This window comes from Neolamprologus multifasciatus, chromosome 20 (genome assembly GCF_963576455.1).
Source record: "Neolamprologus multifasciatus chromosome 20, fNeoMul1.2, whole genome shotgun sequence".
Classification (NCBI taxonomy): domain Eukaryota; kingdom Metazoa; phylum Chordata; class Actinopteri; order Cichliformes; family Cichlidae; genus Neolamprologus; species Neolamprologus multifasciatus.
Window position 1 is genome coordinate 32,699,019 of NC_140458.1, and position 17,495 is coordinate 32,716,513.

The following is a 17,495-nucleotide window of genomic DNA, read 5'->3' on the forward strand; positions in this document are numbered from 1 at the left end:
AAAAAAGTTGGGACAGCTGTGCCGACGACGTCTGAAACGGTGCTGCTTTCAGGTAGTGCAGGGAAAATACTCGGAGAACTAATCGGTGTTAGACGATTTAAAATAATAATAAAAATAAAAAACGGAATGTGACTTAAGCATTTTAATCTGCAGGATATCAAAAATAATTCCGTTTAAATGGATAAAAGGTATGAATTTTCCGCGTGAATGGGAGAGTACTTGACTAAAGTATCTTAGTTATACCACCCGATTAAACAGGATGTAACATTAAGATGTGTTGTTGGAAAAAAAACAGCTACATTTATTTATGAATTACTGCATAAAAACATAGAAGCTCGGTTGAGACAAAGTCTACAGTGTTTTTTTTCCTGTAGCATGTTTACTTTACAATAAATTCACTAAAAACCCATATTCATCCGCTTGACTCAAAATGTACACGATAATTATCGTCCTTAAACCAACAACCACTTTTTTCTTTTTCTTTTTTATTTGTGAAGTGAGCTTTAAAAAAAGTACTTGAAGGCAGCATCAGAGGTCAAGTGAGTCAGAGGTCACTTTGGCAAATATAACTCACTCAACAGATATAAATTTACGACTGAACAAGATGTAAACAAGTATAAAAGAGGAGAAAAGATATACACGGTCGCGTGTACACAGGTTTCAAATAAATTTGGATCCTACACCGTCATGAAAACACCCTGGGCTTTAAAAATACACTATATCCCCCAAATGGACACTAATATTGTATTTCAATAGAGAAACAACACTACATAAAAATATAGCAATGACCATTTTATTTATATAGAACATTTCATTACATGTAAACTCAATTCGCTTAACATAAAAGATAAAAACATAAAAACCTATGCAGGTCTACTATGCCTTAAGGTATTAAAAACAACAAAACAAACTTTGCAAAGAACTAAAATAACACACACACAGTTACCAGGTGTAAACTTAGAAGAAATAAAAAGATATTGAGTCTCTTGTTGAATGTTGACATAATTGTAAAAGACATCAGTAGGCAGCTTGTTCCACAGAATAGGACCACAAGAAATGAAAGCTTGGATCTAATTTTGGGAAAAAATCTCCCCCTGATGGTCTGAGACAGCTAATCGGGTTGTAGACACTGAGCAAGTCAGATATGTACAAGGAGGACCAAATCACTGAGTGCTTCATAAACTGATAGAAGGATTTTAAAGGTGACTCTGTGTTGAACTGAGAGCCATTGAAATTGATTAATATGTTCATGGGGGGTGATAATTACGAACAAATTCTCAGTCTTTACATTTTTGGACCAATAACAAATATTTCGGTCTCTGTTTAATAAAAACTTTCAAGACATCCTCAAAATTATGTCTCTACATTCTCTTCAAACCCCTCAGTAATGCAAATATCTTATTAACTAACATTTTTCTGACAGAAAAAGCCGCTCTGAAGCTAAACCGTCTACATCTGAACACTTCCTCTGTGCCTTGGTAGAGTGATCTGCTCAATTTCATCATCAGAGTCTTCCTCTACTAGTCGCTGGCGTGAAGATGATGACTTTAGGGGAACCGAGTCGAATCCGTCGGATGTTCTCTGGAAACATATTGATGGCAACATGAAGCGAGGTAAGTCAGCTCAAGTAGCTCAATGTGAACGGGAATGAGGGGGTTACTGACCTCGCGTGAGAAAGACTTAATTTTGGTGAAAAAGGATTTCTTGGTGAGGTCCATGAGGTCGTCCTCTGCATCCTCTCCCTCCATTATTGCACAGCTGTCTGCGGTGGGCAGCTCGCACTCCCCACCCCCAGAGGTCATCATCAGCCTGGAGTATTTATACTGCAGCCTGCAGACGGGAGACAGCAGGAACAGCACCTTGTTCTCTGTTTTGTCTTTGATGTATTTAACGGTTTGGATGTGCCAGCTGTTCAATAAACACTACAGGAAGTATAGAGTGTGATAGTCTCACTTGCGTGTCTTTTTCCAAAAATAACAGATGAGACTGATGAGCAACACAGCAGCAACGGCTCCGGTGGAAACACCAAACTTGAGCCAGAAATCCAGAGTCACGCAAGCGCTGACTTTTTGTGCAGGCAGCGGCTGTCCTCCGTAACACTGCACAGGCTGCTGCCACACATAGGTGGTTCTCTGAAACACACATATGAGCATTTAGTCCAACTTTCCTCCCTCGTCTGTCTTGAGAATTATGCGTTCTGGTGGAGAGATCTGATAAGCAGAGTGCTATCAGGCTCATATTGTTCAGTTAGCTACAGGCAGCAGAAGAGTAGCATTCAGTGAAAACTAGACTTTTGATGAATGAGCTTGAGATATGGTAAGCAGTATGCTAACTGGACACAGTGGAAGAGTGAGCTTATATTAAACTGAGTGCTATCAGTCTTCTCATGTTACCTGCTGGAAATTGTAATTCACATTATGCTGAACTGACATTTAATCTCCATAAAAGATGCTTGTGCTTCACTTTAAATCACAAGGAAAAGTGCACTTTATCTCTTATCTTAATCATTGTAATCCAATGCGACAAAAAAGATTTTTTTCCAATTATATCTTTCCACAAAACAACATGAAATGTGGAAAGATGTGATGATGGATCTGACGCAGAGGAGGATTTTTGGCAGTATGTCCGCGGGTACGGAGCATTACCTGTATTCCCTGGATGCAAGCACTGACGATTTCTCTGTAGTGGTTTTTAGTGCAGAGTGGACACGCATGCTGGCTCTGCCACAGAAAGTGGAAAGTGCAACCATCGCATGTCCCCTCTGAACAATTACTGTGGAGGAAAAGAAAGTAAGACAGACGGTCAGAGGCTTTAAAAACGATCTCACGGGAGTCACTCTGTCTGCAGCTCTGAATGTGACAACACAAAGCTGTCGCTAGCCGACTCTAGACAGGTCAAAGGTCGAGCTCGGTTTTTGTTAACAGCACCTTGGCAGCATGATGCGATTTTTAGTGGTCACTGTGGGATCACATCTCATCCTGACTGTAGCCGACCGGCCTTGTTTACAAGACTGAGTTGCGTCACTGGACCTGGAAACATCAAAAGCACACGCCAAGTGAGAAATTTTAAACTGCTCTTGATTCTCTGTTACATTTTAATTTCTAAAAGATGATCAAAGCTTCTTCTTTTTTTTTTTTAAATGAATATTTACTACTGAACCATCTAAATGGATCAACAAAATGAATGAATAGCTGTGAGCTCACTTACTTGTAATAGAATATAACATCTGGCAGGCCCAATGCTGCAGGGAACATCGAAGAGATGTTACCAAGTGTCGTCTCAGTGGTTACACCTTTGGAATTGGAATACATGTGCCATTATGATATATTAGATATACAAAGTAAAGTATATTTGATACTTTGTAGCAGGCTGCACAGAGCTAAAAGATGTGAGACGTTGAATCAAGAAAGGGACTTTTTAGTCATGTAAGTATGAAACTAAATGCTGGAGGGTTAAGGAATCTGCATGTAGCTATAAGTGAATATTGAAATCTTCATTTAAAAAATGTAGGAAATGTTTAAAAATGCACAATTATGGCCCTACACTCCAGCAGAGTAAACACTCCGCTGTTCAAAAATAGTAGCTGAAACACTTCTAGTAGCATCCTTAGGATTATTAATTTATTAATCAATTAATTAATTAAAAAAGACCTGTGCTAAAACTAGACTGAGCAAAATCAAGGATGGGTTTGACCCCACATGTGACCGGTGCAAACAAGAGCCCGCTTCCCTATTTCACATGTTCTGGGCATGTCCAAAACTGGGCAGCTTTTGGAAAAGCATATTTGAAACCATGTCCAACATATTTGGTGTTCCAATTGCACCCTGCCCGTTTATAGCTATTTTTGGGGTGACGCCTTGTGATGCCAATCTTTCCAAATCACACTCTGATCTTCTGGCCTTTTGCACTCTTTTGGCCCGTAGAATGATATTATTGAAATGGAAAGAGCCACTTCCACCTGTATATGGGCAATGGGTTAAGGATGTCATGTACAGTGTTGGGTAAGTTACTTTAAATTAGTAACTTAGTTACATTACTAGTTACTTCTATCAAAAGTAACTCAGTTACTTCAAGTTACTCGTTACTTTCAGAGTAACTAGTTACTAGGGAAAGTAACTTTGGTTTTACTCAGAATTCTCTTGTTAATGTGTTGCTTCCGTAACTGGATACCCAGCAAGATTGCCAGTCTTCTAGCTTGCTTACTTGCCACAAGTGCACTGTGCCACCTACCAATAGAAAGGAAAAAATAATGTGCACATTTCCACGAGAGAAATCCCACGCCTGATTCTATCCTAGCCTGCTTTTTACATCCAACACAAAAACTGCAGTCATGGTGTTTTCGATTGTACTCAGAACTCGGAAATTCTGCCTTCTGAATATGAAGATGTAGGTAACACCAGACTGCAGATGAGCTGCATACAGGGCTGGACTGGGACAAAAGAAATCGTCCCGGGCATTTTGGCTAGAGACTGGCCCACCATTATAGGAAAAATCATAAAGCCTTTGAATGAAAATAAACACTGTTGTGACAGTGATGTACACTGTTCTGATGGTATATATGCATCAATCTATCAATCGTTTGTTGTAAGACTCAGATAATTATTTTTTTTAAAAGTGAGACATTTTAAATGAGAATAAGAAAAGTATTTCCTTGTGCCCCCCTTTCCCTTTTAATGCCCTACATGGAACCCTGGCAACACTTTGCTAGACCCGCCCCTGCACAGTTACCAGCTGTCATCTCCTGGTTTCATCTTCATGTTTCCCTCTCACCACATATTCAAACCGATATCATGACCAGCAGGTTTACAGCTGTGGCTCCAGCAAACATCAGCTGATACTTAATTAATATTAAATAAATTCTAACAACAGCTGATCAAGCTTAAAAGTGCTGCTGTTGTTTACCGTGACATCCGCTGGTTTCCTCTTTCTGGCGCAAAGTGGGCGATAAATAAACAAGAGAGAAAAGCCGATCAGCTGATCATTGATCAGTTTCATGATTGAAGTAGAAACAGGAGAGGGAGGGTGAGAGGATGAGAGAAGAAGAGGCAGCTGTGCAGCGTAAACACAGAATAACTCCAGCTTTGTGTCTTTTTCATTGTAGCTGAAGTCCGGGACAAACTGTTCCTTTTCAGCTCACCCACCCAGCTGTATAGAAACTCCGTCATGCTAGCTAGCACGCAGTACGAAAAAGTCAGCATAACGAAAATAAACTCCACCTAAACTTGGTTCATATCTGACCCAGATGGACTGCAGGTTATAACTTCTTACCTGATGTTCAGTTCACCTGACACTCTCGGACCAGCGGCCGCTTCAGGTCTCTCCTCTTGCCTCCCTTTTCCTTCATCCACCTGCTGGCTTCCACCACTTGCTAATGTTATTGAATCTGTGGAAGCTCCGCGATAGCCACCACACGAAGTAACGAATAACGAGCCTATCTAAATCCCAGTAACGAGTAACGCGTTCCTGGTTTTGGCATAATAACTAGTTACCGTGCGCGTTACCATAATAATAACGTAGTTACTGTAACGCGTTACTTAATAACGCGTTAGTCCCAACACTGGTCATGTACTATACTCAGCCGGAAAAGATCCGCTACATTGTAAAAGGTTCGGTTCGGAGGTTTTATGACACATGGCAACCTTTTCTTACTTACTTTGAAAGATTAAGTCCAGATACTATCGCTTAATGTGCGTGTGAGTGTTTTTTTTTGTTTGTTTGTTTGTTTTTTTTGTTTTGTTTTTTTTTTCCCTTGCCGTTGTTCATTTATTTTATTATTTACTTTGTATCTGTAATTTTCTTTTCTTTTATCTCTTCTTTCCTCTCTGGCTGGGTTTTAGTTACACTGTTCTGGATGGGTGGGGGGGGGGGGGGGGCACGACTGTTTGTTAATATTGCCATAATTGTTGTTGGAAGCAATTCTTTGTTCAATAAAAAGACCTTGATCAAAAAAAAAAAGACCTGTGCTAATCCTGAAAGCAAATGTCCAAAAATTGCTTTTCTGGAGCACCGATGACCTTGAACACTGAGGAGCAGGAGAAATGCAAATCCTCACAGCCAGCTTAATTATTATCTGAACACACCTTTCAATAAATGATTAACAAACTCCTGCAAGTGTCTCATCATATTTACAGCAAAAACCTATTCATTCAGTTCATACCAATGAGTGAGTCACCAATGAGGAAAGGCTGTGAGGACACAAGGCTCTGACTCCTGATGTCAGAGGGAACCACAGTGGACTGACAGACATAACCTTTGACCTCTCTCCCACTCTCTGTTACGTTATCCACACAGGAAGCTGGCATTCGGCCCTGTGAGAGAAACACAGCAAGGTTAAAATGCACGTCAAACGCAGTTCTGCAAAAAACTAGACGGTTGCCTTCTCACCTCTGTCCCACACAGGCCCAGATTAAAGCGATGGAAGTACCGCAGGCCTTTGCTGGTGAAGCGGGGGCCGCTATGGACGCTGGTGACGTTGGCCAAAGGAGAGAAGTCGTAGTGCAGCAGCGCTCCTTTGCTTGTGCGCAAATCCAGTATGCAGTCACTGAAACAAGCTGTATAGGCCTGAAGGACGAGGTGAGCATGTCAGCACACATCACACACTGAGAGAAAAACCTCACGTTCTGTCTGTGGGAAAGCCAACTATTATAGCTGCCATGTATATGACAGAGACATATGATTTCCTTTGCTACTTTAGAGCCAAGTGTTTCATATTTAATACTTCGTTTTTCTGTTTCTGACCCTTCTGTATAATCAGTGTGATTTTTTTCCCCCTTGAAAAACCAAAATAAATTTGCACAAAACATTTTTAAGGAATAATTTCCCCAAAAAATGCCAGATCTAGCAAATATTATACACATTAAAATTCATATATGCAAATGAACATTTAATTTCATTTTAAAAAAGTAGAATTTTCAAGCAATTATTTCATGGTTCGGTCTTTAAAGAGTTAAGGAATCGCTGTCTTTTGAGGATTTGTTTTCTTGAGTGAAATTCTTTACATATTTACAAATTAACGATAAACGAATTTTCTTTAATGGTAGTGAATAAAGAGCGTCTTTGATAGTTTACAGAAGCTCAACAGGCATGAAATCACAGAATAAACAGAAAAATCACTTTCCACAATAAAAGACGTCAATGTTTTGGGTCTTGTGGATTTCAGACAGTAAAGTGATTGATTTGTTTGAGCATGTGGGATTAATTTGTGTAGTTTTATTGTGAGATACACCAAAAGAAATGGAAAAAAGAAAAGAAAGCCTGTTTTATAGTTTCTTTCCTCATTCGTGCCCCAAATTACATTACGTTTTCTCTGTAATGGTTTTAAATCCCTCTGCACGCTGCAATTCCACAAAAAAATGGAATACTAAAAAATGTAAAATGTGCACCTGGACACATTTATGTGCTGCTTTCAGAAAGAGTTTTGTTCTACACCTTGTTTGTCGTCGTGTTTGGCCCACACCGAATACAAGCAGCTTCCCCAACTGGCTGATGAGTCCTAATGAAGGTGTTTGGCGGGCACTTCCGACACGCTCCTGTCCCGTTGACCATGTAGTGTCCCGGTGGGCAGAGAACACAGGCAGAGCCGGCCTTAACAGACGTCAGAGCACAGCGGCGACACTTCGTGGCCACGCCTCCGATGGCGTTGGTGATGACGATGGAGTAGATCTTTGCAACATCTGCGCTGTAGTTCCTCTCCTGAGGGAACAGAAATACAAATGTGCCCTGCTTAACAGGAATGCAGTTTATCATTTAGCTCTAATTTATAGTCAGTATAAAACGGAGATATAAGGAACAGAGAGAACAAAGGTCATTTAGACTGAAGTGAATGCACAGCTCCAGACTGCCATCTAGAGACTCGGTACAAAGTTCTCAACAAATCAACCACAACCAACATGACACTGCAGCAGGTTGTCACAGCAAATTCCAGTTAGGATTAAAAACATGGACAGACAGTTGTAAACATATTATTTGCAGTATTTATTGCTTCGTGTTCTTGCCCTCCTGTCAAATCTCTCTGCAGGTAAATGTAAACCTTGAATATTGCTGCACTTTTAAAAGCTGACACATTGTTTTTATGGCTGAAGGTTTGGTGTGCGTGCAAGGGGTGCAAGCGAGAGGTTGAGAGGAAGAAAGATGGGGAGTAGAGGAAGCAGTAGTAGTAGAAGAGGAGGAATAAAAGAAGATAATTAAGTACGATCCAGTTCTGAAGCATTCCCCAAACAGAAGACCGTAAAAACTCCAACATCTTAATTATACATTAATATGATGCTCTTATTTTATTCATCTAAATGTGAATAATTGAACTGATAACCATGAAGTGCATTAGTGACTTTATTGTATTCTGATTTTATGTATTCAGTTACTCCACATTAAAAGGAATAACTTAAAAAGTCCAGTTGACTGAGCGAGTGATGGATGACTGAAAATAATAATGACAGGCAAACATAAAGCCCGGGGACCAGAAATGGCCCCGCCAAAGAGTCCAATGCGGCCCACTGGATGGCGTTAGAATATTAAAAAAGAAAAAAAATTTTTTTTACGTTTCTCTGTATTTAGGTGAGTTTTACAGAAGTACAGTTTACTGACAAAGAAATCTCTCAGACCCGAGCATAATACATGTAAACAGGTGAGCAAGAAATAAACCATAACAGTGAACTTCCTGTTTCTACCCTTTTTTATTTTATTTCGTTTTATTTTTAAAAACAGTGCGTTCAGATTTTTTCTTGTATTAAAAAGTACATTTTCTGTTTTTAACTACAGTGCAAAGAGTACTTTAGTCATTTATTTTTTAAAACATATGCCCAAAAAGCCATGCTGGCAGATTTCATTTTCTTCCGTTTGAAATATTAATTATTTATATGAAATATATATTTTACGTAAGACATCGCTGATTAAATGTGTAACTTCTTTACATAGAATAAGAGGGGAAGCAATTGTCAGTGTTTTTAAGACGTTATCAGGCAGTGCTGTAGTCTCACTGGTCCACCCAACTTAAGATGAAATTACCCACTGTGTGGATCTCAATATAAAATGAGTTTGACACCCCTGGTCTAAATAGGGACTCTGGAAAAAATTTACTTTTGAAGCTGAAATATGAATTTGCTAAGAAGGAAATAAATCAACCTGAGTAGGTGGCATGCGTGTCTGTATCTCACCGTGCCATCTGTTCGCTTAAACGTCCAGGTGAAGCTGACGGTGCTGTTGCTCTGGATCAAGTAGGAGTATGACTGCTTGTGGTTTCTGCCATTCCAATGCTCCACCACATCGTTGTTCCACTGATTATATCCCTACAGAAACAAAAGCACATTTATTCATTTATTCATGTGCACATTATACATCCTGAAGGAGTCATGCTACAAAAATGTTGGGACACCATCCTCACCGCCAGGAAGTAAAGTTTACAGTCAGCTGTACAAATGGTCTCAAAGACGAAGGTGATGCGCGACAGCTCACTCCTCTCAGCGTCTTTGACCATGGACTGAGGCAACCTGTGAAAACCAGCGGCGTTTTATTAGACGTCTATAACAACTCGAGCTCAAATTTGAAGAGAAACTTTTATGTTTAGTTCTTGTTTGACTTCACCTGTATCCAGGGACACTGAGCGTGAGCATTAAATAATCTGTGTCCTGATCCCCGGGGGTGGTGTAGATATACTCTCCAGCCACCTCCCACGCTGCCATTACAAAAGATAAAAGCTGTAAGATACATTTTATCCCAACAGCAACGTACACATGCAAACATATAAACTCACTGTGGATAATTTTTGAAACCAAAGCAAACTAGTTTAATTTTTAAATGAATTCCTCTAACCTACTTACAACTAAGGATCTATTACACAATTCACTTCAACCATTACATACGCAGTGTTGGGAAGGTTACTTTTAAAATGTATTCCATTACAGAATACAGAATACATGCCCCAAAATGTATTCTGTAACGTATTCCGTTACGTTACTCAATGAGAGTAACGTATTCTGAATACTTTGGATTACTTAATATATTATCATGCTGTTTACAACTACATGAATGTACTATTGCTGTGATTTATTAATGTTACTGAAGGTCCGCGGCTCCGAACCGTAGTAAAGGGACCTCTGACTAATAAGGTGGGTTCTGTGTCGGGCTCGTAGCCGAAAACTAGCTTTACTTTGTTGTCTGGGTCAAGTTTGCTAGCGAGAGACAGAGAGAGGCGTTGAAAGGCTGCTCCAACAGAGCTTATTGTTTCGGAGGAAAACACGAACACGGTGTACAGTCGAGTCTTAATAGCTTACTTACAACTGGGCTCGTCAGGCTCTCTTCTTGGCTGCAGTGGTTATTATTATATTTACATGCTTCCAGCTCCCGTTTCTGCTCGATGACAGCTCGTACTTTTCCTTTTTCTCCCTCCCTCGCTCACAGACACATAACGTGTATGACAGTCCATTCTCCCTGCAGCACGGACTACACTGCCCATGATGCTACATTCTTTAGAGCTATACCTGTAGCATTCTGCCTGTTAGCTTAGCACAACAACAACAAAAAGGCCTCTCTCACCCAGGAAACACGCAGAGAGAGAGCGTTACCCTGTAACCATGGCAACCCTAACGCTGCCGCCTGGAACAACAGCACGTAGCTGTCAAACAAAACCCAAACAGTCCTGACCCGCCACAATATGAAACAGGGAAGTACCGCCGTGTAATCCATTTATTTCAACAAAGTAACTGTATTCTAAATACCACCTTTTTAAACGGTAACTGTAACGGAATACAGTTACTCATATTTTGTATTTTAAATACGTAACGGCGGTACATGTATTCCGTTACTCCCCAACACTGTACATACGCTTCTGAAGCTGATGTGCAGGTTTCATTCTTGGCCTTGGAAAGTTTGCAAACTAGCAAATTATTATCTGTGCCTCAGGCTGTTTAATCACTTTGCTATCTTTCTACTTTGAGAAGTTCCTCACCACAAGTTAATGATTATGTCTATTCACCCATAGTAAGAGATCATCAGTACATCATGAAAAGGTCAGCCATCTGTCACAGGGTTAAATCACAGAAACAGACAACTATTCACACATCTTTAGACTACAGGAGGAAACCAGAATACTGAACTAAGCCAATATAGACAGGAGGACAACATGCACACTCTACACAGAAAGGCCTCAGACTGGATTCAAACCCCATTCTTGCCGTGTTAACCGATGCACCACCATGCCACCTACACCTCATTCTCGAATATTAAGGTTCTCACCAGTACGCCGGTTAGAGTCGCTGAACACTTGATTGAAGACGGAGCTCTTCATGTTGGCTGGCATCGTGTTCCACCATTTGTACTCAAAGCCCACCACCGGTTCTGTGCCAGCAGGGCACTCGGTGCAAACTGAGCAATCAGTGGAAAATCACATCAGGATATTAGGTCATTAGTGTCAACAATATTAGACATACCACCTTAAATCTTATGACATTTCCTCTCATGCTGGCTAAAAATGTAACTAACTATTAACATGATTGCCTTGTTTTTTTAATATCACATGATCAAGGCCAAAATAAAACTATAAGGCCGACATCGGTAAAACACAGTAAAAAGGCTCTAACCTGTGCCATTAGAGAAGGATCCGCTGGGACAGGGCTCACAGGTGGAGGAGTTGGAGACAAAGAAACCCGGGTTGCATGGCGGACAGGTTTGCTTCTCCCCTGACGCGGGAAGCTTCAGTGCTCCTTCGACAGTCTCACTGCAGATCTTAGGCTCGATCCATTTGTACATGAGCTGAGTCTGAGACACACACCGATACACAAAAAGAAGAGGCAGCAGTGGCAGCGTTACAGCTCGATCAGATCATTTATATTAAATGAAGCCTAACATTTACACCAGTGGGATTTTTAAAGAAAAACCTCTACTGAGCCAGCAGGAGCTCTACTTCCACGTATCATTACCTTTCCCTCAGAGTCACAGGGGGTGTGGGTGTAGAAGTAGTCACTGCTTGTACATGCAGGTCTCGGTTTGCAGCTCGCTGAACCGACGACTGGAAACGTTTTTGGATGAGGAAAAACGCACAGCACACATTTAAGTCCAGAGAAAAGATTAACTTGACCACTAAGCAGTAACTGCTGCATTTGCATGTGTGTGGAACGTAGCAGTTGTAAGTCTGTAAGAACGCTTTACTCCATGTGGACAGAGATAAGCAAACGGGCATACCTGCGTATTTATCTTGCTCGCATTCATGGCAAGTAGTGGCACCCTTATTGGAGTAGGTATCAGCGGGGCAGGGGGTACAACGTGCGGACCCTGGGTTTGCGCTGTGGGTGCCGGGTTTACAGTGGAAACACTCTGATGTGTAGGCCACCCCTGGAGAAAACCAAAAAAAGTTAATCATTAACAGAAACAACGTGTTGGTGGGAAAAGGGAAAAGTTTAGGCTTGCTGCACACTTATCTTACCTGATATCTGAATGTTTCTCAGCAGCACAGGTTTGACAGCACTGCCCTGCAGGGAGTATGCTATAGTTCGCCAGTACAACACGTTGTTGCCCTTATTTAGTTCGACCTGTACAGAGACAGAGTGGGGCATTCATTTATTCAGAAATTCCCCAGGGCTGGCCTTGAGTGCACTGAAGTGCTAAAACTGCTTCCTGGACAAACCGTGTATTTGCTCCAGCTGCTCTCTGAGATCCGCATCCACCGGCTGTTAGAGTCTGTCGACTGACACTGGTCGTTCTGAACCTGCAGGAAGACGAGAACATTTCACCAAATACTCACACTGAAAGGTGATCTGTGTCAGCTGAAGCAGCAGTCATTTACAATCCTTACAAAGAACTCAAAGTAGATGCTGGTGTCAGGATAGAAATATTCAAAGGACAGACTTCCAGGCTGTTTCAGGTTCACGGCGTAGGACAGCGTCGCAGTGCATTCATCTGTGTTTGAGGCTATGTAGTCACCCTTTGGTGTCCAGGTTGAGCTGCAAAAACATCACCAAGCAGCAACAGTTTAAAAAGGTTTTGAAAATTGATGCAGAGAGCCTCAATCAATCAGATAAATCTTGGGGGGCTTGGTACTGTGAATACTAACTTGGAGCAATCCGTTTGGTCATTCCCCTCATTCGTTATCACGCCGTGAGTGACAAAACCAGTCGGCAGGCTGTCCCACTCGTCAAAGGCCACGCTGGTGCCCAGAGAGTAGGTGCCCGCCGCACATTTCTGACACTGCTGCGACTGCATATCAAGATACTCCCCCTCATTACAAGAGAACGCTTAAAGGAGACAAAGCACATGATCTGTTGTGCAGGTTGAAGACTTGGAGAAAATGTCTGAAATAAAAGTAGGTTACTGCTTACTGCACTGAGTCCCTTTGACTGGATCTGGGAGGCCCGTGCATGTGTCGGCTTTGTTGGGAACTGCAACTCTCCATCTCGACCCGAGGACGTCACACTCTGTGTACTCAAAGTGATAATCTGACTGCAGGGATGAAACGCAGGTGTGAGTTTCACACAGTTGGACATAAAAGCACACAATGGATAACTTGCAGAGCCAGAAGTGGGAATAATAACTGTAAATTTAAAAAAATGCAAATGCAAATACGGATTATTTTGCAGTTTATCTGCCCATTTAGATTCCTCACATGTTCAGCATGTAAATTCCTCACACACAGGAACACTAAACTCATTGTTGCACCCTTGTTTTAAAAAAACAAGAATTCCAGGTTGCCTTATACTTCAGGAATCTTTTCCCCAAACCAGGACAGCCTCTTTTACAAATAAAAGCGGAGGCTAATATTTGCCCAGGAGCCCGTCTCAACTGTTATTTTAATCACGCTCGTCAAGGATACTGCTGCTTCTCTGCAGCCTTAAGGGTTTACTCAGCTGAGGGGAGAGATGCTGATTCGACCGGTCCCTTTGTAAACATTTGATTTAAGTGTTCTCGAAGAACTTTGAAGACAACAAAAGCTCTCAGTCGAATGACAAACACGGTTCCACCCATAATGAGGTAAATTGGGAGGAGACAAAACATTTAAGTTAACCTCACTGAAACAAGGCAGGAACACACAGCAGGCACAGAGCGTAAACTGGAGATTTGGTCACTGGTCAATAAAAGGATGTGATATTCCAAGGAAGGTCATCTGCCACGCCAATCTACACCCACACAGCTTCATGGGATTAATAGTTAACAGAAACACAGCAGCAGCTGCACTCCTCCATCCTTGTGTTTTTGAATTAGAGCTGCAACATTAGCTGTGCTGGGGTATCAAGTGAATGCAGGTCCTGGGTGGGAGGATTTGATGTAAAAATGCATCAAACTGGAGATGTGCTGTTGCTTAATTGCCCTCTTTAAACAAACACAGGGAAACCAGGGCAACGGGACATTATGACCGCTGTGCCACATGGTGAAATAAACTGGGCTGAAAACAAGAGTCACAGAGGGGAAAGGAGCAGCTAGCAGGACTGCTCTCTGAAACTGAAATAAAAGCTTAGAGGTCCATATGGTGCAAAGTGTCCTGATCAAAAGGAGTGGTTTGAGTATTATCTCAAGCTACTCCTGTTATGCAAACTGACCACAGATATGGAGGCTGTGAGAGAGCGAGCAGGCTGTGTAGTATGTGGGACCTCTAGTAAAACAAGTGTAGGAGTACTTTAAACACTTGAGGGGGAAACATATGTTCAATCTCACAAACTGCTCAAACAAACTGCTGTTTGTGCTTATTCTAGTGTTTGCTTTTAGTTTAAAGAGTGATTCAGCATTTCACTTGAACATGTGTTACATCAAACATATGTTTTCTACACCAACCTTTCAACCTTTCATATATTTGAAAGTCTGAAGCACACAGTACACGTACAGCAGCACATGCACCAGCATCTGTCTGCACCCCCAGAACTAGAGTGAATTATAAATACAGCTGGTTTGTCGCAGCACACGCATGAAATAAATCCCTTGGTGATTTAGAAATGATTGAAATCACAAAAATGAATAAATAAATAATATGAATCGCCTCACCACTTTGCACATGGGCAGATCCGCGGAGGTTTGCAGAAAAAGCAGCCACAGCAGGCAGCGGCTCAGGTGTGTCAGGCCGGGCTGCATGGTCACCTGCTGCCGGTGCTGAAGTGATGGAGACGAAGGAGAAGAGGTCTGACCTGCGCCCTCAGGTGCTGGAGGCGCGGCTTCCCTCTCACACTCTGGGATGTGATTGGCTTGGAGTTACCTTTTAACGATCACCGTTTTCCTGTGAAAGGTTTAACCGGAAGTTTGCTGTTGCTGAGAAACCGGGTTGTAAACGTCTTGCTTTAGCTAGAGTCGTTTAAAGGCCGCAAAAAGGAAAAATCAAACAAAGGAATATGGACCAGTGTTTGTAGATCTAAATATGTCAAATCGGGATCCTTTCCCCTCTCCGAGGGTAGAAAACGACCTCACTCTCTGCGGCTACAGGCCGCAGCAGGTGCGTTGGCTTTAATAACTATGACGGAAACCTCCGGGAGGCGTTATTGATGCTTTGTGTTCAACAAGTTATAACAAAATATACTTTTTACACTAGTAGCACTTTATTATTAAGAGTGTACTATGTTTTGCTTTGTTTTTTTGTTTTGTTACAAGTAACAAGTTATACTGTAAGTAATTTTAAGAAGTAAGTACCGAGTATTTTAGCCGAGAAACTAACGATATTTCCAAATTTTGCATGATAAATATGGTGTAAAAAAAGGAAAGAAAGTAATTACATATTATTAAGTGTACATGATATTTTTGATTTCACAAAAAACTATACTGAAATTTTACTTTACGCTGGGGGAATTACACCCTTAGTTGCAGGCTGTATTACAAGGTGTTACTTTTTAATAAGAATACCATCTGGGCCTTATAAATGTAAGTATAAATATACATAAATATTCTAACACATTATATTTTTGTTCTTTACTTCCAGTGTTTTGACACCTGTAAGTTTCCTATTTTCTTAGTCTAAAGGACTTTTTGGTCTGTTTTGAAAAACTGGGATGCTACAACTAGTGTTTTCTTTTGGACCTAATTGTTTTCATGAGAAGGTCACATTTACTCCTCAAATTTGGATCTCTGTTTACATCTCACACATAGATTTTTTAGTACTAACATAAAATATTTAATTTCAACATCAGAATTGTAGTATCTATTTATCTATTTTTTAAAACTGAAATGAACAGAAGCACAGAGCCAGAGGAGCAAATAAATATCTTGTCTGGATTGGAGCAGATTATTTGGCTCCTTTGTTACTTTTATTGTCATTTTAAAATATTAATGACATGTTTTGTTTTGTTTTAACTTACCGGGGAACACGGTGGCACAGAGGGACTCACACAGTCCTAGTATTCCCCTGCTGAAATTATGTATAACCACTGCTTAACACTGTGATAAATAATTAAGGACTGAAAAGTAGATTTGGACACGGGTACCTAATCCTTATAATGTCACTTGATATGTAGGTAACTGATAAATGAAGTAAATTAAATCTAGGTATGCAGTATTTAAAAATACACTGTAAAACATTTTAAAGCATGTTACCTAGTGCATTTAGTTATTGTTATCTAATGAAGTTATTAAAAAATTGAACTTAAACAAATAAGAATTATAAAAACCATTTGTAAGATTCATTCTACATGGATGTCGTTCTATGCTTAAAAATGTTTGAAATTTGGAATCTATGCATATCGTTTCTTTGGAAATTTAGAATAAGTCGTATTTCTTATCCTGCAGAAAAAAACATACAATAAACCAACTCACATCGCCCAGACTGAGGAACCCTGGAGTCGCCTCCACGACACAGCCACTGTGTCCAGCACCCAGCGGAGTATTTTGAACTGTACACAGGTATGTTGTCAGCATTCACTTGTGAAAGCACAGAAAGGCTGAAGTATCTCTACTTTGAACGACTGATCTGTACTCAACCACAGACTCCAGACGACAGCCTCGACCTTCAGCTAAACGCGGTCTACGATCACCACAAGAACTGCTTCTGGAGCAAGAACCAGATTTTCTACCAGAAGGACACGGTCTCTGAAGACCACAGGTGGGTGTTTGTGATGTTTTGGCAGTGGTGCATCAGGTAGTTCAACTGTGTTAACATTATTTGTATGTTCTTTTACAGGAAAGAGGCAAACTTAGAGACGGAGGAAGCAGGAAATGGAATCACGGTGTGGGTCGACAAACAGAGGCGCTCTATTCGCATCAGCTGACACACAGGTAAAGCTATGAACTGCAAATTTATCATCAGCTCAGAGAAACCTAATACTTCTAAAACTGCGACTCCAACCCTAATCCACTGACCCTGGGAGGAGTGTGTCTTTGTCTGGACTCAGGTGTGTCCAAATACAAACACAATGCACTTATCTTTGCTTCACAGGCGTCTTCAGACAGGGGCTGCTCTACAAAGCACAAGAACTTCAGCTCAGCATGAAGCTTCAAGAGCTAACATCTCTAACAACTGCTGACCTCGGCCCTGAAAATAAACGAGTTCTTTCAATGCTTCTTTATTGTGTTTGTGTTTTTCATTAAAGTGAGCATTA

At 41.0% G+C, this 17,495-nt stretch overlaps 2 protein-coding genes across 2 annotated transcripts; one reads left to right on the top strand and one right to left on the bottom strand.

Annotated features, from left to right (window-relative positions):
• Positions 1-883: 883 nt before the first annotated feature.
• Positions 884-15,157, bottom strand: elapor1 (endosome-lysosome associated apoptosis and autophagy regulator 1). The gene is made up of 22 exons (XM_085145464.1): positions 14,962-15,157; positions 13,308-13,428; positions 13,043-13,223; positions 12,785-12,932; positions 12,617-12,697; positions 12,416-12,521; positions 12,175-12,324; positions 11,913-12,001; positions 11,574-11,751; positions 11,230-11,358; positions 9,580-9,670; positions 9,380-9,485; positions 9,153-9,284; positions 7,429-7,692; positions 6,385-6,561; positions 6,158-6,308; positions 3,208-3,292; positions 2,928-3,029; positions 2,646-2,772; positions 1,954-2,132; positions 1,665-1,830; positions 884-1,581 (listed from the first exon to the last, which is right to left on the bottom strand). Exons 1-22 carry the CDS (start codon positions 15,046-15,048, stop codon positions 1,450-1,452), a joined length of 2,982 nt encoding a protein of 993 aa, XP_085001590.1. The 5' UTR covers positions 15,049-15,157; the 3' UTR covers positions 884-1,449.
• A 50-nt stretch (positions 15,158-15,207) lies between these two features.
• On the top strand, positions 15,208-17,456 carry cfap276 (cilia and flagella associated protein 276). The gene is made up of 5 exons (XM_085145472.1): positions 15,208-15,403; positions 16,687-16,800; positions 16,884-16,999; positions 17,078-17,172; positions 17,333-17,456. The coding sequence occupies exons 1-4, from the start codon at positions 15,329-15,331 to the stop codon at positions 17,163-17,165; spliced, it is 393 nt and encodes a 130-aa protein (XP_085001598.1). The 5' UTR covers positions 15,208-15,328; the 3' UTR covers positions 17,166-17,172; positions 17,333-17,456.
• The last annotated feature ends 39 nt before the right edge of the window (positions 17,457-17,495 follow it).